The sequence below is a fragment of the Rhododendron vialii genome, chromosome 6a (assembly GCF_030253575.1).
Source record: "Rhododendron vialii isolate Sample 1 chromosome 6a, ASM3025357v1".
NCBI classification, from domain to species: domain Eukaryota; kingdom Viridiplantae; phylum Streptophyta; class Magnoliopsida; order Ericales; family Ericaceae; genus Rhododendron; species Rhododendron vialii.
The window spans coordinates 13051792-13075357 of NC_080562.1; the positions used below are offsets into that span (position 1 = coordinate 13051792).

General features: G+C 39.3%; 1 protein-coding gene and 1 long non-coding RNA gene across 3 annotated transcripts; both read left to right on the plus strand.

The window, feature by feature from the left end:
- Positions 1-3674: 3674 nt before the first annotated feature.
- LOC131329184 (uncharacterized) lies at positions 3675-5201 on the plus strand. Of its 2 annotated transcripts, XR_009200666.1 has the most exons (3): positions 3677-4463; positions 4566-4744; positions 4841-5201. It is a non-coding gene; the product is annotated as an uncharacterized LOC131329184 (long non-coding RNA). The 2 variants fall into 2 exon arrangements; XR_009200665.1 differs by lacking the exon at positions 4841-5201 and having other exon boundaries at positions 3675-4463; positions 4566-4721.
- A 7054-nt stretch (positions 5202-12255) lies between these two features.
- On the plus strand, positions 12256-17589 carry LOC131328408 (uncharacterized). Its single transcript, XM_058361354.1, has 5 exons — positions 12256-12303; positions 15026-15127; positions 15619-15789; positions 15901-17284; positions 17342-17589. Exons 1-5 carry the CDS (start codon positions 12256-12258, stop codon positions 17587-17589), a joined length of 1953 nt encoding a protein of 650 aa, XP_058217337.1.
- Positions 17590-23566: the final 5977 nt, after the last annotated feature.

Sequence of the window (23566 nt, forward strand, 5' to 3'; positions counted from 1 at the left end):
ATAATCGCGTTGTAGGAAGATGGGACATCGACCACCAAAAAGTCTGTTCTCAATACTACTGATCCGGCCCGAACAGGTAACGTCACCTTTCCAAGGGGCCAGACTGCTCCTGCACCGAATCCAATAAGAGGCGTTGTGGACTGTTCTAAGTCTGATTGGGCTAGCCCCATCTTTTTGAATGCATCATAGTACAATACCTCTGTACAACTGCCCGAGTCCACTAGAATTCTTTCGATGTCGTATTCCCCAACTCGTAGGGTTACGACCAATGCATCATTGTGGGGTATTTGGACCTCCCCCAAATCATCATCACTGAATGCCATGCTCTCTTTGCATACATCAGTTTCTCTCCCCCTCTTGTTTCCCAACCGCATCACATGCTGATCATGCTTAACTTGCCTTTGAAATAGCCTAACCTCACTTCTCGTGTAAGGTGTGGCCAATCCATGTATCATATGGATGACACCTTTGGGGTTTTGTTCGTAACCCACCTCCATAGCCTTCCCTCTCTCTTTAGGGTCCTCTTGGATAAATTCCTTGAGATAGCCCCGAGAGACCAAATCATCAAGGTGCCTTTTGAATATCTCACAATCCTCGGTCATATGGCCCCAATCTTTGTGATAACTGCAGTGCTGATTCGTAGCACGTTTTGCATCTTTGTCTCCGCCTAGACTTGGGGGCCATTTAAAATATGGCTGATTCTTTATTCGATAAAGAATCCTGTAAATTGGCTCCTTCCAAACCGTAGTGATAGAAAAGAAGGACTTGGGGTCAGGAGCTTGCTTGTCCTTGTATGGCTCTTTCTTAGCCTGCCCGTACTCCCTTCTGTCTTTATATGACTTGGGCTCTGGCTTATCCATTTTCTTGGCAGGTGCCTTCGGCTGTTCGGCAACCGCCCTGCCATCCTCACGGAGTATGTCATCCTCCATTCTGGCGTGTTGCTCTATCCGTTCCATCAATTTAGCCAAGGTGGCTACTGGATGTTTATTCAACGAACGGCGCAGCTCTCCCCGAACAGGCAAACCAGTTTTGAACGTAGCAATTGCGTACTCCTCACTGCAACTTTCAATCTCGTTGAAAGTTTCCCAGTACTTCTTTGCATAATCTCTAATTTGCTCGTTCTCCTCCTGCTTCATGGTGGAAAGACTCTCAAAAGTCTTTGGGGCCTTTCTGCTCGTTAAGAACCGAGCAGTAAATTCCTCTGCTAGCTGCCTCCATCCTCGTATGGATCGTGGGGCCAACTTATGAAACCAGGATAAAGCTACCTTGCCAAGACTGGAGGGAAACATCTTGCACAAGATGGAATCATCCCCCTCATGCATAAACATGGCCTGTTGATAATGTTGTATGTGAGCTACGGGATCCGTATTTGTCTCGTAAAGTACGAATGCACCGTGCTTCACTCTGCTCGGCAACTTTGCTTCTTGTAGCCTCTTTGTAAAGGGGGAGGCTGCAATATTACTCAGGGCCTTGCGTGCTGCTTCTCGTGCAGTCACTGTCCCATCCTCTTGCTCCTTTGACTTGTGGGCCGAAGCCTTGACCCAATCAGCATCAGGCCTCTCGTACCTGTCTCGATGATGCTTTCTCGTGTCCTCTTCCTCGGGGGTAGAACTTCGGTCTCTGCTCCTCCTTTTTCGTGAAGAAGTCCTTCTCTCTGGTGTTCGGCTCCTACTCTTTCTTCCCCTTTTTCGTGGAGAAGCCTCATGATGCCCTATAACAGGACTTCTGCTCCTTCTTCTTCGTGAAGGAGCTTTTCTGTATTGTACCACAGCATACCTACTGCCTCTAGAATTTCTTCGAGACAGTCCAGAATCCTCTGGATGCTCCCTAATTCTTTCCAATTCTCTGATCTCATGCTCTCGTTTTTTAATCAGACGAGCATACTCCTCGACTTCTTGCCTCTTCCTATCAAGAACGTCGTCGCTATGGTGCACACTCCTGGAGTGCGCAATCGATTCATCCCTTTGATGGGATTTACTCCTTCTCGTGGATCTTGAAGCCGTCTCTCCATCTCCTCTATTTTTGGAGTTATGATGCACGGTAAGGGGGCGGTCCTTACTCGTGTTCCTCCTGTGCCCACCCTGGGGCTTTCTCGGAGCCCCAGGTGGGGATTTGTCCCTCCCCTCATCTAACACATCTTTTGGTTCATGCGGTGTTGCTGGAGTTACTTCCACCATGGTCGTATTTCAAAAGGGAATTCTTTCGTTTCCCACAGACGGCGCCCGAGCAGATACATTTCGTTACCAAACACGTGATGTTTGGGAACACGTGGTAAATACGACTGGACTTATCACCAGGCAAGTATGAAGAACAGCGATATGGAACAATGACATGTGAAGTCCTTGGTCCATGCAATCTGTTCGGCTGAATAAAGGTCAATGACACGACAAGTCACTGGAGTAAACTATCTGTTCGGCAGATAGGAGACATTCTGATTACATTTGAACCAAGTTACATCCGAAGTCCTTGGTTCAAGTAGTCTGTTCGGCTATGAGACAGCCGAACAAGGAAGGAGCTCTGATCGAGAGTAGAAGCAGAGGGAATACTCTGGAAGATTCCAGAGTAGTCATGTCCCATAAAGGGATAAAGATCCCAAGAATATAGGATCTGAGAAAGATACCCAACGAGTATGGGATGTTCGGCTCTTAAAGGAAAAGAATCCTAAAAAGACTCTTTTCCATAAACTGATAAAGGAAACGAGACTCCTTGATATCCTGGGTTTCCTATACGAGTTAGGAATCCTATGGCAACAAGGATGCTTGGACAGCAAGCATCCATAAATCTATAAATATGAGGAAAACCTAGAGGTGAAAGGTACGCAATACTTTGCATTCGTGCTTTCCTATTGATAATTAGGGTTTAATTGCTAGTACGTGAAATAACAAAGGCATCGGAGGGCCTTTGCCACGAGAGGCAAAGGTGCACTCACCCCCTGTCTATTTTGCAGATTAGGGTTCAGACGTCGAGCTAGGGTTCCGGTGAAGAGGCACGAATAAGCCGTTGCAATCTAGTTGATCCGAGGCATCAATTGTTTTCATCCCCCTACAGCATGGGCATGTAGATGAACATGAATTGACATGTAAGCCGTAGAGAATCAGTGAAAACTTAAACAATTTACATTGTCCAATTCTGCATTATGTTTCAGTTTAACAAAGATGACAGAAAACACAATGGGGAAACTTTTCCTTCCCTTTCCTCTTTTAATCTCTAATAATACTTGATTCATAGTTAAGTGAAATCCATAACAAGTTTTGAGTTCATTTTTGAGCAAAAATAGATGTTCTAAAAAACAATTAAACACAAAAGACAGTTGATGTTATGAAGTCGCTTTCGGGATGGATCATCTTGAATGGAGATCATGTTTACGGTTCAGGAAAAAGGTCTCCTTGAATCTGACCTCAATTCTTGATTTCAAACACTATTTTTTAATAGTCTTCATTAACATAACTAACTCATGTTTTTTACATGGTGATTGAAACTTACGTTTGTTATACAATGGTACTACCATTAACCCTACTTTGCAAACAAGATAGTCAATGATACTAATCGATTGCAAACAATTTTTAGTGTACTCCGAAAAATAGATGTAATATTACATCTCTAACTGCTACACATACATAACAACTAAGACATGGGAGTTAGGCAAGGACTTTGGCGGCGTCTCAGATTTTCTTTTTGTTTGACCTCATTAAGGTGTCTCATCCTAGTTTACTTTCATGGGAGTTATTTATCAAACACTGAATTCTTTTTATTATTGCTGGTTCATTGGTATTATTGGGTTCATGGGATGATATTGCCCCATGCTTTTTTTGACTGATTTTATTTGGTTGAAGTTGTTCTTAGTAAAAAGATTGTTGGCTGCTTAGTAGTTCATAACTTTGGTATTTAATAAAAATTATTTTTCTTAAGACTGCGTGTCCTACGAGTTCGGGTCTTGTAGTTCATGGCCGGTCACTACCTTTTTGGGGTGTAACACGCATTCATGGTGACAATGTGTCCAAATTGAACTTAGATTGGTACTTGATATGGTTAGTTAACACCCATCCCCTGTTACTTCTAGCTTGGATTCGTCTGTAGGTAAATGAAAATTTGGGTGCAATCATATTGTTATTGAATTTGACCCATCCAATCCTGTCACACTTTTTGCCCTCTCTTTCAAGTTAGTTTTATTCTACAGTAAGGAATGATTTCTTTTTTTGCTTTTGTTTTTTGCTTTTTTGGTCAATTATTTGTTTCTGTTATGTTTGCAAAATACATGAATATTAGATTCACTTGCACGGTTCCTCTTAAATTAACCCTCCTTGAGTGACCATGTTTATGTGCTAGGAAATTGGTGAAATGTGCTGGAGGAAGGGAGCTCAGCATTTTTCGGTTACTATCGAAATATGTCAAGGATCCTTCATCAGCTAGTAAATTTGTTGATATCATGCTCCCTTCGCTAACAAAGGGAGTTCAAGACTGTGGTTTGTATTTCATGGATATTGATCTAGACCTCTAATGTGTGCTTTTTGGCATTTTTGAGTATTTGTTTTTGGCCATTAGGAGCTTGCTATCATGTTTTGCAGATGCATGTGTGGAAGCTTTGAAGGTAATTTGACAAATGATACAAAAATTAGGAAGTGAAAGTACAACAAAAATTTTGAATGTAGTTTCTCCGCTTCGTACTTGTGGTAGTCTGGATGTAAGGATGTCTATTTGTGATCTTGGTGCTCTTGCTGAAATTGATTCTTCTTTGGTTAATGTGGTAAAATACACCTTTTTCTATATGTTTTTGTCACTAGAGGAACTTTGATCTTGCAATTTGTAAATCTTATTGTCTCATATCTCAAATGGGATGCAGGTGGAGCTTGTTCAAGGGCTGAATTCAATGTCGCTATGGGGATAGGTGGTCTTGACTACGACAGTATTATTAACTCTTATGAAAGATCAACAAAGACTACTTTTACACTGTTTAAGAGAAGCATCCCTTAAGTCATTTTGTCTCATGTTGTCCACAACTTGTCATCAAAAGAATGGGTTTTAAGGCAAAGCAGATTTAAATTAGTGCTTTCATTTGTTGAATTTTCTACTGAAATTCTTGATCGAGAAGTGAAATATGATGATCAAAGTTGGTCTGAACCGTGCATTCAATGAACAATTAACAAGTTCTGTCTCAAACATATGGGAGATGCAATGAACAAAGAAGCTCCTATTCAAAAGGTGTGAATTTCAAACTCTCACCTCTTTTGTTCTATTTAGTTTGACTTTATCTATTTTTCCTTTTCCTTATCTTTTTTTGTAATTTGTCATTTCAAACTGATGCAGAATGAAAAGATTATATTATTTAAAAAAAGAATATAAAGTTCCTTATTTTTGTTTTATTTATTTTGTTAGGAATCTTGCAATTATAGAAATAAGTGTCTACATTATTTAGTTTTTCAATTTAGTTTATTTAGTTTATTTAGTTTCCTTTTAAGAATTGTTTGATCAAGAAGACTCGATTCTAACTTTGGTAGTTTCCTTTTTCTTTATTTCCTAGTATGTAGGGTTTCTCCTACTATAAATTAAGTTGTAAGCCTTAGGGCTATTCAGTTTTTTGATGATTAATGAAATTATAAAGAATATTCTCTTTATGCCAAATTCTTTGGTATTCTACGAAATCAACAAATTGTTTAATGCCTTTATTCCTGGGTATTCTTTGACTAAACAGGTTTAGAGACGGATTTCGATCTCTAGGTATTCGTTACGAATCAACAGATTTCGGACTCGATTTAGTAGTTCCATTCTTCATTAGCTTCTGCTGCATCAGTTGGTATTAGAGCTTGTGCTTGATTTTGGATCATGGTGCAACAAGGAGTTCATGTCGTTATGCTATTGCAAAATATGTGAACGAAGGTGATGAGGCTGCACAGGGGGCACAACTAGGGGTATGGTTTCAACGGATTGAGGATACGCATGAAGCGTTGGTCAAAAGGGCTGCCTTGATTATTGATAAACAACCTCACTAGTGCCCATTGAGTTTGTGCTCTTTCATGGAGGAGGCTACAGTTCGGTGGTCTTTCACATCCAAAGTTATTCCAAATCCAGTTGTCGATTGGAGAAAGCCGCCTATTTTTTATGAGGAACCATTCAATAATGTGGAGTATGGGATTGTTTTGCGTAAAGATGATCATTTGCATTTTGTGTTGGATACAACAATTTCGGCGCCGTTGCAACTGGAATTTAAAGTTTCATATAGAAGTAACCCAACATACACGTGGTTTAGGTGTAGAGACCCACAATTTCATTTAATACATTTAAAATATGTTAGGTGGAATAAAAAGAAGGAATTGGTAGAGGATATCGATTTTGGGGCTAAAGTGTTGGAATAGTAAACTTGAGGGTGTGTGTGTGTGATATATGCTATATATGTATGTGTGTGTCGTGTATTGGGAGAGGGGAAAATCATTTTTTTCCAAATCCCACTCCCTCTCTCCCGACCTCTCATCTCCCTCTCGGCTCTCTCTCTATATCTCTCACTCTCACTCTCACTCTCGCTCAAATCCCTCCAAACCAACACAAAACTCATACAATACACCTTCCAATCTTCCATCCTTGCACGTATTGAAGCTCGTATCGCGTCGATAGAAGCTCAGTGTGCCGTATTTGGCTCGGGGTTGAATTTAGAGGCCGAGGCCCGATCTCTCATTTGGAGCTCGTTCACCAAGTTTGAGGTAGGGATTTTCCTCACTCTTTATATGTTTTTGAGTTGGTGTTGTGCATGAAATCGTGCCTATGGTTGTTGTGATTGTTGTTGTAGTTGAAACCCAAGAAAATTTGCTTAGAATTTGCTCGAACAGCCATTGTTATCGATACCATTTGCTTTGTTATTGATACCTTTATGTTTCAAAACCCAGAAAATCACTTGTTATTGATACATTTGGCCCTTGTTATCGATACCTTTGCATCTGGAATCCTTCTCGGCCAAAAGGTATCGATACCTTTGTTTTAGGTATCGATACCTGTTGCTTATCTCCAGCTTTCACTGTTTTGCTTCATTTTTTACCGTTTTAGTTTTTGATCACTTCTAGCTATTCTAAACCACTTCCAAATATAGTCATTCGCACCCCAATGATCCCTTGGTCATCCTCATTCGTTGGTTCTCGTCACGTTGAACACAAATATCATATGGAACGAATTATCGTTCTAATGCTTTATTTGTGCGATCGTTTTACTATTAGTGGTAATGTGAGGTGCTAAGATAGATGGAGTGAACATGCTTAAGCTAAATGTGGGTGTTGATAAGATTGAATGATTGGGTAGGAGGATGGATAAACCATAAGACGAAATACGAGGACTTGACCCTTGATGCCATGTAGTACGAGAAGTGAGTTGGGAAGACTAGTTTGGAAATAAAAATGGAAATATGAATTGTTATGTAGACCGTTTAATTGATATCAAATTTTCTCTATATTTGTAATCGTACAATCAGAACCTTAGGGATACGTATGTCGAAAAGCAATGAAAATGAGTTGAAGTCGGATGTACTGGGTCACGAGTACCCGGAACTTGGTCACGAGTACCCGGAACTTGAATCGAATGTACGGGGTCATGAGTATCTGGAATGTAGAATGGATGTATGGGGTCATGAGCGCCCGGAATGTAGAACGGATGTACGGGGTCACGAGCACCTGGAAATGGATTGTGGGTATATGGGGCCCTAAGACCCGAAAAATTTCTCAAGCTCACTATTAGGTATGTTACTGGAGGAAGAGTTACTTGAGTACATATTGGAAATCAATGTAAGATGTACGGGGTCCTTAAGACCCGGAATGTAAGTCATTTACCGTAAATGTGTATGAGATGGAGTTGACCTATAAGGATACGTAAAAGATGGCTAATATATCGATTAATGACAAGTGAAGTGCCCCTTGAATCCTGAGATTCCTTCATGAGTTGCGTTAGCTGCATCCTCTTTCATTGTCTCGGATTTCCTTCTTTTATGTTCAAACCTTCTCATTTGCATATAAAGTTTGTAGAGATTTTCCTACTGGGTATGTGTTTTGCTCAACCCTATCATTCTTTCAGGTGCAACTCAAGAGCATTAGCATGGAGTACTTGGCGTGCATATCATCCCATCCTTTTGAAAGTGAACACCGAGGAAACAACTCAAATATCTTTTGTAAACTCTTTTGGAAATACACAAATTGTAATTTTTCATTTAAATCCTTTGTTTAGAAGTATTGTAATTATTTAACTTATCTTCGTCTAAACTTTGGAACTTTGGGGCCAGAGTGCCATTGTTATAATCTTTTGAACTTGATCGTACTCAATAAATGAATATGACAAAGTCTTTTGGGTTATTATAAGTATACCGCAGTGGTTTTCCTTTTAAAAGTTATTGTAATCATTTTGATAAAAAAAAATTGGGGGCATGACATTAGGTGTTCAAATATTTGGACTCTGCAAGGAACAAAGTGAAGACATACTTCGCAGCGATTTTATGGGATTCACTAATATCCCACCTTTTACGTTTGAAGACTCCTTGTTAAAATTCAAGCTCGAGAAGATCAACTTAAAAGTATAAAATTGATGCAGACAAGTTTCAACGAGCAAGATTATTTGAAGCAATTGAAATTCGAGGACGAGTTTTCTCAAGCCCGAGAGAATGATGCAGAATGAAAAGATTATATTATTTAAAAAAATAATATAAAGTTCCTTATTTTTGTTTTATTTATTTTTTTAGGAATCTTGCAATTATAGAAATAAGTGTCTACATTATTTAGTTTTTCAATTTAGTTTATTTAGTTTCCTTTTAAGAATTATTTGATCAAGAAGACTCGATTCTAACTTTGGTAGTTTCCTTTTTCTTTATTTCCTAGTGTGTAGGGTTTCTCCTATTATAAATTAAGTTGTAAGCCTTAGGGCTATTCAGTTTTTGATGATTAATGAAATTATAAAGAGTGTTCTCTTTTATGCCATATTCTTTGGTATTCTACTGAATCAACAAAGTGTTTGATGCCTTTATTCTTGGGTATTCTTTGACTAAACAGGTTTAGAGAAGGATTTCGATCTCTGGGTATTCGTTACGAATCAATGGATTCGGACTCAATTTAGTAGTTTCGTGTTTCATTAACTTCCGCTACATCACAAACTCAATTGTGATGATATAAGTGAAGGTAATTGTGGAATGAAACTTGAATTGAAAAAATAGTAAAAGATATGTAAGGAAGTCATGCGTGCTCATCTAGTTTTACATATGCATAGAAGTATAACCTAAATTCAAAGAGTGAAAGCTACATTGACGCGACTAAATATTAGGAGTGCGTGTTTAGAGGCTCTTGCATCTATATCTAGTAATATGGAATGGAAGTCTTACTATGCATTTCTGATGAGATGCTTTCGAGAGATGACTCTGAAATAAGTCAAGTAGAAGGTCTTATTGCAGCTAACTTGCTCTGTTCTGAACCACTTCAATCTTGTGGATACCCATTATGGTCTTGAAGCCAATGATTGTGTAGTGGAGGCATCCAAAGCTGGTACCAGGGGACTGACTTCTACAACTGTCTTGCACAGATATTCTAGTTCAAGAGAAGTTAGTGAGATACAAGCATGTCTCCAGAAAAACGTGCTCCCAAAGATACAAAAATTGTTGACGTCTGATTATGATAATGTCAATGTTCACATCAGTCTTGTAGCACTTAAACTACTAAAGTTGCTTCTTGGTGATGTCATGGAATTACAGCTTCTTGGTGATGTCCATCGGCTATCAAACTTTCTCAAGAATCGTTTGGAAAGTATTTGCGATGATGCTAGGGCTGTTTGTTTGAAGGAGATAGGGTTGAAGTACTTGCAGTTCATTGTCAAAGTCTTGAGAGCAACCTTGAAGCGAGGATATGAATTGCATGTAATGGGGTATACTCTAAATTTCATTTTGTCGAAGTTTGTTGTGAATCCCATTGGTGGGAAGTTGGACTATTGTGTGGAAGAGCTTTCCGTGATGGAGAATGACATTCTTGGAGATGTTTCAGAAGAAAAAGAGGTGGAAAAGATTGCTTCGAAATTGATAGAGACTAGAAAGCTCAAGTCTTTTGAAACCCTCAAATTAATTTCCCAAAATACCACGTTCAAAACGTATGTGGTGAAGCTGCTTTTATGTGTTACCACTCGTCTGCAGAAGCATCTGACCCCGGAAGTGATATCCAAATTGGAATCCATGTTAAACAACATAGCTGCTGCTGGTATTGAGTGCAATCCATCAGTAGATCAGTCTGACCTCTTTGTCTTTTTGTAAGCAATCTGGGGATGAGGCCATCAGCAAAATAATTACAATGGGCAGGTTAATTGACTCCTCGCAATCCTCGTATCTTGTAAGAGTATTCGCTCTTGGATGCTCTTGGATTGCTGCACAACCGCATGAAAAATACAAAACTTCACAAAAAGGATGAACAACAATTGAAAATGTTGGATCCTTTTGTCAGATTGCTCACCGAGTGCATGACCTCCAAGTATGATGATATCATATCTGTCGCGCCCGGGTGCCTTGCTCCACTTGTGGGGCTCCATTTACCAGCCCCGAAATCACAAGCTGACTAGATAAAGACCTCTTTATTGTTCATAGCTCGTGGCTCAATTAATAGTAGCTCTATGATGCAATCATGTCTAAGGTTGCTAGCAGTGCTTCTGCAGAACACTCAGATTACTCTTTTTGAAGATCAATGGCATGTGTTGATCCATTGTCCTCTATTTATTGATCTCGAAAGTAATCCCTTATCTGTTGATCTTTCAATTTAAAGATGATAGCAATGCGTGAGCTCGTATTCCATGAGATATTTGATCTTGTCTCTCAGGTTGCAATACTGATGGTAACATGTCAAGTAGAATCAATTCGCAAGATATGCAGTAAAATACTGTTGCAATTCTTACACAAATATGACCTTGGCAAGAAACGCTTTCTTGATCATCTCAGTTTCATGCTTCCAAATCTGAGGTAGGGATATAGTTGTTACTATGTAAATAACATTTATGTCTTTGTAGTTTAATTTCTCTTACAATGATTTAACATTCTTGTAGGTATCCACACTCTACTGGAAGAGAAACTGCTAGCTTGAAATGCTTCATGCATTTGTAATCAAGTTCCCAAATCACATTCTAGATGAGCATTTCAATACCATATTTATGCGTTTGGTGCTTTGTTTGGCTAATGATAATGACAACAAAGTCCGTTCCATGACTGGTGCTGCTATAAAGCTTCTGATTGGTCATGTGAGCAAGAATTTAATTCCTTCGATTCTTGAGTTTTTCTGAAATTGTTCTTTTGTATGTTTGCTTTATATCATATGAAAGGACAATGTGACCAAAACAAAAAAGGGGGATGAGCAATCCCTTATTGGTTTCGTCAATGAATCAAAACCTAAAAAGCCTTTTGCGTGGTAAGGAATTGTTTGACTCCCCTCAGTTGTCAAGAATTTGAAACGAAAAATCCTCCGGAGAAAAGTTTAATTAAGTGGTGTAGGAAAGTAGAGTTCAATTTTGTAGTCTTCTGTTCTTTGTGGGCCAAATTTTTAAAGAAAATTAGCCTTTTGGAGAAGTTCAAAAGAAAGTCCCACAAGTTTTCTAGAATTTAGGCCTAGTTTGGCATCATAAGCCAACTGACTTTTTTTGTGGGTCCTAATTCAAATTTTTTTAGCGTTTGTTAGTTTTTCGTTGATTTTTTTAGGATTATTGCTTCGTCATGACGAGACGAATCTAAAAAATAAAAAATTATAATTAAAATTCAATTTTTTGAATAAAGACAAAAAAAATTGGCTTATTTTCGTCTTTATTCAAAAAAAATTGAATTTGGATCGTAATTTTCTACTTTAGATTCCTCTTGTCATGATGAAGCAATAATCCTCAAAAAATCAACAAAAACTAAAAAATGCGAAATAAATTTGAATAAGAACAAAAAAAAAGAGAAAGAAATCATTTGACTTATAATGCCAAGCTAGGCCGAAGTAAACAAACAAACAAACTATTCAGTCCGATCTTTTCTTGACAAACTTGAGTCTAAAGGAGCTTAGGAAATCCGTTGTGCAATCTCCCTTGCAATTGTCTTCTCTCTTATTCAGCGATGTAGCCCTCCCTCCTTTGCCCCTTTTAGTGATACCTTATCTTGTTATTAATTTCATGTTTGATACGAAAAGGATAAAAAATCATTGGACTCAGATCATTATCCTCTTTGGCATTATACAGATTATACTTCTGAAAAACCATTTGACTCAGATCATTATCCTTTTTGCATACGATTACGAATCCATGGGACTTAAGTTCACCGAGACTAGTGCATTGTCTAAGGAAGAGAAGGTCTATAATTCACTGATCAAAAAAAGAAAAAAAAAAGGGAGGACTATAATTCACAAGATTTTTTTTGTATTTGTTAATCGGAATCATACGTATCAGAAATGAGTGTGCTGGGCGTTTTTTAGAAATGAGTGAGCTGAACTTTTTTTAATACTCTAAATGCGTATGTTGAATTATAACAGGCGATGAGGTGGCCGCTACTCTAAATTTGATAACAATCGTGAACTTTCTAAGAAACTAGGTACATTGCGACGTGCAAAGCACGTCCGTCATGCCTGTTGAATAATTGAACAATGAGGTGGCCGCTACTCTAAATTTGATAGCAATCGTGAATGCAAACTTTCTAAGAAACTAGGTACATCGCGACGTGCAAAGCACGTTCATCATGCCTGTTGAATAATTGAACAGTGTTGGATAATATAAACTGCTAACAAGAGGAAGAGACCTTCGCATTTTAAGACAACCAATGAGTGAACCTTAAATCTACAACTCTGACTAAGCTGATCAGAACTGGAAAATGTCTCTGAACCATAGACAAGCTTTCAGCAAAAATAAATAAAAAATCTTCTCTTGAGCAACTGAAGAGGGGTACTGATAAGTGCCAAAATATACATATTTTGGCTCTCCAATCTACATTTATTAGTTGTTTATTTTTGTTAATTTATATTACTTTTGTCTTTTCTGTGTTTATAGGTTGCGCGAGCCTGTTGTCCGAGATATTGAGTAAAAACAGAAGTTAAAAGAAGTTTGGGGACAAAAGTGCGGAAAACTTCAGAGTTGGATGATTTTATCATTGCAGAAAAGTCTAAAGGGTCTTTGTGTGATTAATCAATTCAATTCCTATATAAGTAAGAGAAAACCTACGAACTTCCTTCTTCTGACGGACGAAAAAGAAAGCAGCAGCTTTGGCAGTGGAAAATAATTCAACGTAGATGAGAGCAAGCTTTCGACGAGATGGAGAGTTACCCAATGTCTTCTGATTCTCTTCTTTCCATGAGGAACTAATTCTCTCTCTTAGGGTGTGATGAAACCCTAACCAACTATGTTTTTATGTTGATTTTGGATTTCGATTGCCGAAACGATAGTTGTATAACATTGAGACTTGTTTTATGATTCAAACTTATTTTTCCAATCTAGTTATATGTGTTTGTTTTCTGTGATTACAAATACATAGTTATGCAACGGTATTCTTTGTGCATGAAATTGAGAATTAAAATAATCTATGCCTAGGAAAGATGAATCGTGCCTAGATTAATTAGTTATAAAATCGAAGACGATTCGTGCCAACCGAAGATAGATTATGTCCGGTTTTCAATCACATGCAATTTTCTTGGCGATATCACTAGGGCTTGTAGCTTTTAGTGAATCAATGTCGTTTTGGTAGTCGGTTTCTTAAATTAATATAATCGTTTGGTTACGAAGTTAGGGTGGATTCGAAACCCTAAGACCTTTCCCATATTTGAAATCAAACATCTCTCTTGCTTTTAATTACTTAGATGATTTTAGTTAATCAAAATCCAATCATTCTTGAATTGAATTGAATAGGGAATTAATTTTAGAAATACAACAACTTAGCCTCTTGATCCTCGTGGTACGATACCTGGACTTAAACCACTATTCTGTTTGAATTGAGGTTTTCGCTCAGTTTTAATTATTTATTTTTGGTTTGAAAAATGACCTACCAAATTTTGGCGCCGTTGCCGGGGTCTTTGTGTGATTAATCAATTCAATTCCTATATAAGCAAGAGAAAACCTACGAACTTCTGGCTTCTGACGGACGAAAAAGAAAGCAGCAGCTTTGGCCGTGGAAAATAGTTCAACGTAGATGAGAGCAAGCTTTCGACGAGATGGAGAGTTACCCAATGTCTTCTGATTCTCTTCTCTCCATGAGCAACTAATCATCTCTCTTAGGGTGTGATGAAACCCTAACCAAGTAACTATGTTTTTATGTTGATTATGGATTTCGATTGCCGAAACGATGGTTGTATAACATTGAGACTTGTTTTTATGATTCACCATTATTCTTCCAACCTAGTATTATGTATTTGTTTTCTGTGATTGCAAATACATAGTTATACACCGATATTCTTCGTGCATGAAATTGAGAATTAGAATAATCTATGCCGAGCAAAGACGAATCGTGCCTAGATTAATTAGTTATAAAATCGAAGACGATTCGTGCCAACCAAAGATAGATTATGTCCGGTTTTCAATCACATGCAATTTTCTTGGTGATATCACTAGGGCTTGTAGCGTTTAGTGAATCAATGTCGTTTTGGTAGTTGGTTTCTTAAATTAACATAATCGTTTGGTTACGAAGTTAGGGTAGATTCGAAACCCTAAGACCTTTCCCATATTTGAAATCAAACATCTCTCTTGCTTTTAATTACGTAGATAACTTTAGTTAATCAAAATCCAATCACTCTTTCTTGAATTGAATTAGGAATTAATTTTAGAAATACAACAACTTAGCCTCTTGATCTTCGTGGTACGATACCTGGACTTAAACCACTATTCTATTTGAATTGAGGTTTTTGCTCAGTTTTAATTATTTATTTTTGGTGTGAAAAACGACCTACCAAATTTTGGCGCCGTTGCCGAGGATCAAAAGCAGATTGTTTGTTTTTAAGATTGGTTCCTATTTAATTCCTAGCTAAAATTTTATTTTATTATTTTTCTTTCTTTTCTTTTATTTAATTGTTTAAGTTCAATTGTTTTAGTGCAGACTACTTACTGTCACGTCAAGAATTTTCAGCTTGCTACCCGAAGACTTGAAGAGCTCAGTATTGCTATTGGGCCTCTCAAGACACTCCCGAGAGAGAGCACTGTGAGTTTTTTTTGTTTTAGTAGTTAGTCCGCATTAGTTTAATACCATGATTGGATAAGTTAGTTTAATACTGATCTTCGTTAGTGCGCTATCAATTTAACACTATTAGTGAAGTCTGCACTGTGAGTTATTCTTGCTTTCACTTGTTAAGTCTTAATTACTGTGAGTTTTCATTTAGTAGTTTGCTAGCAGCGATACTTGTTGCACTTAGAGTGGTGTTAATTTCATATGCAAGGGCGTCGGTCTTGTCATCGAGACTTAATCCCTATTGACCCTGAGTTAGAGAGGACCCTTAAGGCTATTCGAGCAGTTAATCGTCCCAATAGACCTAGCGACTCACTTGCAATCATGGCGTTACGCTCTCTAATCAAGAGAACCAGGATAGGCAATTGAGGGAGTACTTTGCTCCCCCTGCATACACATCACCTTCTTGCATCTTATTGCCCACTATCACAGCAGCTCAATATGAGATTAAGTCTCACACTCTTCAGATGCTCCCATCCTTTCATGGGCTTGACAATGAGGATCCTTTCAAGCATATTGATGAATTTGTTGAGAAAAGTTCCACTGTAAAAATTCAAAACTTTTCTGATGATGCCCTTAAGCTGAAACTTTTTCCCTTTTCACTTAAGGATAGAGCCAAAGATTGGCTTAATTCCTTGGCAACTGGGTCTATTACTACTTGGGCCCAATTACAATAGGAATTCCTTACAAAGTACTTTCCCATAGGTAAGACAATCTTGTATAGGCAAGCTATCACGAGTTTTTCTCAGGTAGATGGCGAGCAATTTCATGAGACATGGGAAAGGCTTAGTCAGCTTACTCGAAAGTGTCCCCACCATGAAGTTCCTAAGTGGCAGTTAGTTCGTATTTTTTATGACGGGTTGTCTGAACGGCACCGTCAAATGGTTGATGCCTCTTGTGGTGGGACTTTTATGCTTAAGACCCCGGACGAGGCATGGGTGTTATTTGATAACCTGAGTAACAATTCCCAACAACACGCCTCGGCCGCTAGAAAAGTTAATATGGTTGCCTCAAATTCCCAACAGCAAAGAGGGATTTCTGAGGTTGGGCACTCCAATGATCTCTCTAACCAAGTGGCTGCTTTGAACAAAAAATTTGACCAGCTTCTATCCCTTGGTCAAGTTCCTTCTCTGCCTTCATATTTTCAGGAGGCTTGTGCAATTTGTTCGAGTCCTACTCACTTCGTGAGTGAGTGCCATATGGCTTCCCAATTCCCCGAGTTTGTTCAAGAGCATGTTAACGCTGCTCAAGGGTTTGCCAGACCCGGTAATGATCCTTATTCTAATACATACAACCCGGGATGGAGAAATCACCCAAATTTCTCTTGGAAACAACAAGCTCCGAGCAATTCTCCTGCTCCACCCCAAAGGCCTATGTTTACCAACTCTGCCAATCCTTCAGCCCACCATCCGACTCAATCACTGCAGCCATATCAATACCATAATACTCCTTCACCTCAAAGAAACTCTGATTTTGAGGATAAGGTGCTGCAAGCCCTCCAAGGGCTTGAGGCTACTTCTTGTAAACTTGAGGCAAATACACAAACCGTCAACTCTCACACACAATCCATTTCAAAGATAGAAGCCCAAATGGGGCAGCTAGCTAATGCACTCAGTCGACGAGAGGAGGGTAGGTTACCGAGTCAACCAATAGGCAATCTTAAGGGTCAGTATGCCATAGAGAATGCACAAGTGAATGATCCTTACCATGAGCAAGCCAAGGCAGTAGTGACCCTAAGAAATGGGCGTGTGCTTGACACTAGACCTGAGGGCAACAAGGGTACTTTAGAAGAGTCTGTCACCAACTCCAAGAGTTCTGAGGCTACGATAGACCAATCACCGTTGAGAGAGGATCCATTCTCTCCTCCTCAATCGAGCCCCACTCCGGCATCCTATGTACCCAAAGCACCATTCCCTACCCGGCTTGACTCTCTTTCTCCTCTTGGTAAGAAAGGTGCTACCATAGAAAATATGATGAAGGTGTTCAAGCAAATCCCTTCATATGCAAAATTTCTCAAGGACCTTTGCACCCAAAAGCGCAAAACTCGGACTCATGTGTCCAAAAAGGTCCTTCTCACCGAACAAGTGAGCTCTTTCATCCAGCATAACACTCCTCCTAAGCTCAAAGACCCAGGTGCTCCAGTTATCTCCTGTGTTATTGGTAATCATTCCATTGAATGAGCATTTTTAGACTTGGGAGCCAGTGTCAATTTGCTCCCTTATTCGGTTTACGAGCAATTCGGGCTTGGTGAGTTGAAGCCCACATCAGTCACCCTCCAATTAGCTGATAGGTCGATTAAGGTGCCACGTGGCATTATAGAGGATGTCCTTGTCAAGGTTGAAAACTTCTATTTTCCTACTGACTTCATAGTACTTGACACGGAACCAGTGCATAACCTTAGGAAGCAAACACCTATCATACTCGGTCGGCCCTTCTGAGCTACAGCTAATGCTAGCATCCATTGTAGGACTGGGGCGATGGATGTCTCCTTTGGTAACCAAACCTTGCGCTTAAATGTTTTCAATGCCTCCGAACAACCTCATCAAGAGGAGGACTGCTTTGCAATTGACATGATTGATAACTTAGGAGAGGAGGCACTACCTTATATTCTTAATGAGGACCCATTAGAGGCATGTTTGGCTCATTTTGGCTTTAACGAATTTGATGTAGACCAGTCTATTAAGGAGGTAAATGCTCTACTTGATGCTTCACCTCTCTTGGATTTTCCCCCTTGGAAAGCCGTAGTTGAGCCATTGCCTAATCTTTCTAGTACACCGGCTCTTCCCTCTATTGAGTGTCCACCCAAACTTGAGTTGAAGCCACTTCCGTCTACACTCAAGTACGTTTTTTTAGAACCGAAGGACACCTTACCCGTTATCATTGCTTCTGACTTGACTGATGACCAACAAAGTCAACTTTTGAGGGTGCTTGGAGAGCACAAGGGTGCCATCGGATGGTCTGTAGCGGACTTAAAAGGCATTGACCCCTCTGTTTGCATGCATCGCATATATTGTGAAGATAATGCGAAACCTACTCGCGAGATGCAACGGAGATTGAATCCGAATATGAAAGAGGTTGTGATGAAGGAAGTTGTGAAATTGCCTGATGCGGGTATCATTTACCCCATCTCCGATAGCAAGTGGGTGAGCCCTACCCAAGTGGTGCCCAAAAAGTCAAGCATAACTGTTGTTGAAAATGAGAAAGGAGAGTTGGTTCCCACACGCACCACCACTGGTTGGCGTGTATGCATAGACTATAGAAAATTAAATTCCATGACTAGGAAGGATCATTTTCCATTGCCCTTTATTGATCAAATCCTAGAGAGGTTAGCAGGCAAAAGCTACTATTGCTTCCTTGATGGTTATTCAGGATATAACCAAGTGCCTGTTTACCCAGAAGACCAAGAGAAGACCACCTTCACTTGTCCTTTCGGTACTTTTGCTTACCGGCGGATGCCATTTGGACTTTGTAACGCACCTGCGACCTTTCAAAGGTGCATGATGGCCTTATTTTCTGACATGGTGGAAGATTTTCTTGAGGTCTTTATGGATGATTTTTCTGTGTTTGGGACCTCTTTTGATTGTTGTCTCCAAAACTTTTCAAAAGTTCTTCAATGTTGCAAGGAGACAAACCTAGTCTTGAGTTGGGAGAAGAGCCATTTTATGGTTCAAGAAGGTATCATGTTAGGCCACATTGTCTCCAAGAGGGGGATAAAAGTTGATAAGGCCAAGGTCGATCTCATCTCTAAGCTTCCACCCCTTACTTCAGTTAAGCAAATTCGATCATTCCTTGGGCATGCGGGTTTTTACCGCCGCTTCATTAAAGACTTTAGCAAGATTTCTCGACCTTTGTGTGAACTCCTTGCCAAAGATACTCCTTTTATCTTTGATGAAGCATGTCTGCAAGCTTTTGAGAAGCTGCGTGCTTTTCTATCATCCGCCCCGATTATGCAGTCCCCCGATTGGAACCTCCCCTTTGAGATTATGTGTGATGCATCTGACTATGCAGTTGGTGCAGTATTGGGACAACGGGTGGACAAGGTCCCTCATGTCATTTACTATGCTAGCAAGACTCTTGCGGATGCGCAACTGAATTACACTACTACTGAAAAAGAGTTGCTAGCAGTAGTTTTTGCTTTAGATAAGTTTCGTTCATATCTCCTAGGATCCAAGGTATTAGTGTACTTCGATCATGCCGCTTTGCGGTATTTACTCTCAAAGAAAGACACTAAGCCTCGGCTAATTCGATGGATCCTTTTGCTATAAGAGTTTGATTATGAGATTCGGGACAAGAAAGGTTTCGAAAATTCAGTAGCGGATCATTTGTCTAGGATCCTGGTAGAAACCTTGAGTGACCCTTTTCCCTTCAAGGACTCATTTCCGGATGAGCAACTTTTTGTGGTGTCACAGGTCAATCCCCCATGGTATGCTGACATAGTGAACTATCTTGTTATAGGCAAAATCCCCTCGCATTGGTCCAAGCAAGATAAGGACCGATTCTTTGCGCAAGCTAAGCTCTATTTCTGGGAGGATCCAGAATTGTTTAAGTATTGCCCAGACCAAATTTTTCGTAGATGCGTCCCTGAGAGTAAATTCCATAGTATTCTTAAGTTTTGTCATACTCTCGAGTGTGGCGGTCACTTTAGTGGAAAGCGGACTGCCGCTAAGGTCTTACAGAGTGGCTTTTATTGGCCAACTCTATTTAAAGATGCACATGAGTTCTGTCGAAATTGCTTGAGGTGTCAGCAAACCGGGAACATGTCGCGTCAAGACATGATGCCACTTACCTCTATTCTTATTGTGGAAATCTTTGATGTGTGGGGTATTGACTTTATGGGTCCTTTTCCATCCTCATTTGGTTTTGAATATATTCTTGTGGCGGTGGATTATGTCTCAAAGTGGGTGGAAGCGGTAGCTACTAGGACTAATGACCACAAGGTGGTGGTCGAGTTCTTACAAAGTAATATCTTTAGTCGATTTGGCTTTCCACGGGCAATCATAAGTGATGAGGGTACCCATTTTATCAATCGACACTTCGCGGCTTTGGTGCGGAAATACTCGATCACTCATAAGGTAACCACTCCTTATCATCCTCAAACAAGTGGTCAAGTCGAAGTGTCCAATAGGGAGGTTAAGAGTATTCTTGAAAAAACGGTGAGACCCGACCGTAAGGATTGGTCTCTCCGTCTAGATGAAGCATTGTGGGCCTATCGAATAGCCTACAAGACTCCCATTGGCATGTCTCCTTATCGGATGGTTTTTGGTAAGGCGTGCCACTTACCGGTTGAGTTGGAACATCGCGCGTTTTGGGCCATAAAGAGATTGAACTTTGATATGGATGCAGCTGGTTCTACTCGAAAACTCCAACTTAATGAGTTAGATGAGATTCGCAATGATGCCTATGAGAGTTCTAAGATTTACAAGGCTAGGACAAAAGCTTTCCATGATAAGCATATTAATCGTAAGTCCTTTGAGCCTAACCAAAAGGTGTGGCTCTTCAATTCTAAGTTGCGTCTCTTTCCCGGTAAGCTTCGGTCTAGATGGGATGGTCCCTTCATTGTTGTACAAGTTTTTCCCCATAGTGCAGTAGAGGTGCGGAACCCACGTAATGGTAAAGTTTTTAAAGTTAACGGCCAACGTTTGAAGCCGTATGTGGATGGTATTTCGGATGGGGAGATGGTTGAGTCTATTGATTTGTTCGACCCTAGATATTTAGACTTTTGAACTTTTGCGACGTCTGGCTGAAGACAGTAAACTTAGCTCTTCTTGGGAGGAAACCCAAGTTTTGTATAAGCTTTTCTTTGTTCTAGGGATTGATTCCTTCTTATGTTTTTGCTGTTTTTCTTGTTTTCAAATTATTTTTTTTTGTTTGCTTTTCTTTTTTATATTTTGTTGTTGTGGAGGCTAACATTTTGCAGGTTCGTCCGTTCACGTTGGGGGGTCTCCCTCTCGTTATATTGTACCTTGCTTAGTTCCTCCTGTTCGAGGTGATATCTTTCCTTTCTTTTGCTATTTGTCCTATCTTTTCATGTTCATGGTTTCAATGCGGACATTGAATGGTGTAAATTGGGGGGAGGGATCACATTGCTTCATAGTTTTAAAAAAAAATTGAAACTTTTCGAAAAATAGTTGGATTATTTTTGCATGAGAATTGAAACTTATTGAGATTAGTTCTTGGTTGATTGAGCTGAGATATGATGATCATTGCTTGGATATCTCTATGGCATTGTAGTTCTTTTTGCTAGCTTATCACGAGAAATTTGTCATGGCACTTATTCTTAGCAATTTTGCACTTCACGTTTATAAGGGCTCTGGTCGCTTTGTGAGCTGCATACTGACTGTTCTTAAAGGTTTGTTTAGTGGAGACTTATACCCATGTGATTTTAGAGCCTTACCTTTTCTTGGAGTTGGTGTCACATAAACTCTAATTTGTCACAAAAAAGTAGATTCGTAGTTGATCTCATTATCTTTGTTGTCAAGTATTGGGAACATATTAATTGCATTGACTATTCTCTTGGGTTCGAAAATTTGCATGGTTGTGTTGCCCCTAGGAGAGGATCTAGGCCATCTTTGACACTTTGGGCCGGTTCGTTTCTTTCTTTCATTTATCATTTGTGAACCCATTTAAGCCTCTCGCATGATATCTTTTTCTTGTTAAACTCCACCATATATAATGTGTCTTGAGAAGGCTTAATTAATTATGTGGAGGTGAACTATTAACAAAAGATGGGGTAAGCGGAGTTGGTCATAGAGCTTTGTTTATGGTAGTCCTTTCAAAAAAAAATAATAATTGTATTGGAAAAAGAGGACACCAAGCTTATTGAAGAATGTGTAATTGATATTATTTTAAGAGGATGTTAAAGGATAGGAAAGAGAGATGCGGCGAAATTGAAAAAGAAAAAAAAATGAGAATATGGCATTTTGTAAAAAAACTTGGCCTATATGAGTTGTTGTGAGCCTATTCTCAAACACTTGAATATTTTACCCTAACCTTAATACATTTTCTCTTACCTAAAGCTACAACCAGAATTGAAAGTCCTATTTGATCCTACGGGCAATGGAATGTGGATTGATGGAAAGAGAGTTTCCGATGCTTGCATTTCGTTCATGAGATCATTTGTCCAGTTTATAGAGCATTCTTTCGTGTCTTTGGTTGCAGAGTACTTTGTTTTCATGTTACATAACGTCCACCCGCACATGTTGAGAGTACATAAAATGTACCTTGTTTCGAGTGAATTCATTTGTTGAGTGCATGACATGGTGAGATTTGAAGTTGAGACTCGGTCCGGAGAGAATTTTTAGTTGTTACTCACCTTGCGACCGAGGCCCTTATTCAGACATGTTAAGTGTAGGTGCCATGGCTTATTTTTATGATTTGATAGCCTCTAGAACTACTCTTGCCTGGTATGTTTCTGCGATGGTTTCATTTCCTTGGCTTGAGATATCGATGAGTTGTTTACAGATTTTTGGGTCTCATGTGAAAAAGATTCACAGTGTTTGTGGGAGTTCATTGCTGTAAACCCTCACGAGACTCCACTCGTCCTCTAGGGATCGCCTAGGGGTTTAAAAGGCTTGTTGCATGGGCTAAATGCAATCGTGAGTCCTACGAAAGTGGCATAGTTAGAATTTATCTTATTGTTTCCTTTGCTTGGGACTATCAAAGTGTAAGTTGGGGGGTGTGATAAGTGCCAAAATATACATATTTTGGCTCTCCAATCTACATTTATTAGTTGTTTATTTTTGTTAATATATATTATTTTTGTCTTTTCTATGTTTATAGGTTGCGCGAGCCTGTTGTCCGAGATATTGAGTAAAAACAGAAGTTAAAAGAAGTTTGGGGACAAAAGTGCGGAAAACTTCAGAGTTGGATGATTTTATCATTGCAGAAAAGTCCAAGGGGTCTTTGTGTGATTAATCAATTCAATTCCTATATAAGCAAGAGAAAACCTACGAACTTCTGGCTTCTGACGGACGAAAAAGAAAGCAGCAGCTTTGGCCGTGGAAAATAATTCAACGTAGATGAGAGCAAGCTTTCGACGAGATGGAGAGTTACCCAATGTCTTCTGATTCTCTTCTCTCCATGAGCAACTAATCATCTCTCTTAGGGTGTGATGAAACCTTAACCAAGTAACTATGTTTTTATGTTAATTATGGATTTCGATTGCCGAAACAATGGTTGTATAACATTGAGACTTGTTTTTATGATTCACTGTTATTCTTCCAACCTAGTATTATGTATTTGTTTTCTGTGATTGCAAATACATAGTTATACACCGATATTCTTCGTGCATGAAATTGAGAATTAGAATAATCTGTGCCGAGGAAAGACGAATCGTGCCTAGATTAATTAGTTATAAAATCGAAGACGATTCGTGCCAACCAAAGATAAATTATGTCCGGTTTTCAATCACATGCA

Coding starts and splice junctions, on each gene's coding strand:
- LOC131328408 (XM_058361354.1), top strand. CDS start 12,256: ATGGGACTTAAGTTCACCGAGACTAGTGCATTGTCTAAGGAAGAGAAG. Junction 15,128..15,618: donor CACTCCCGAGAGAGAGCACT/GTGAGTTTTTTT, acceptor CACACTCTTCAG/ATGCTCCCATCCTTTCATGG. Junction 17,285..17,341: donor TCCTAAGCTCAAAGACCCAG/GTGCTCCAGTTA, acceptor GAGCATTTTTAG/ACTTGGGAGCCAGTGTCAAT.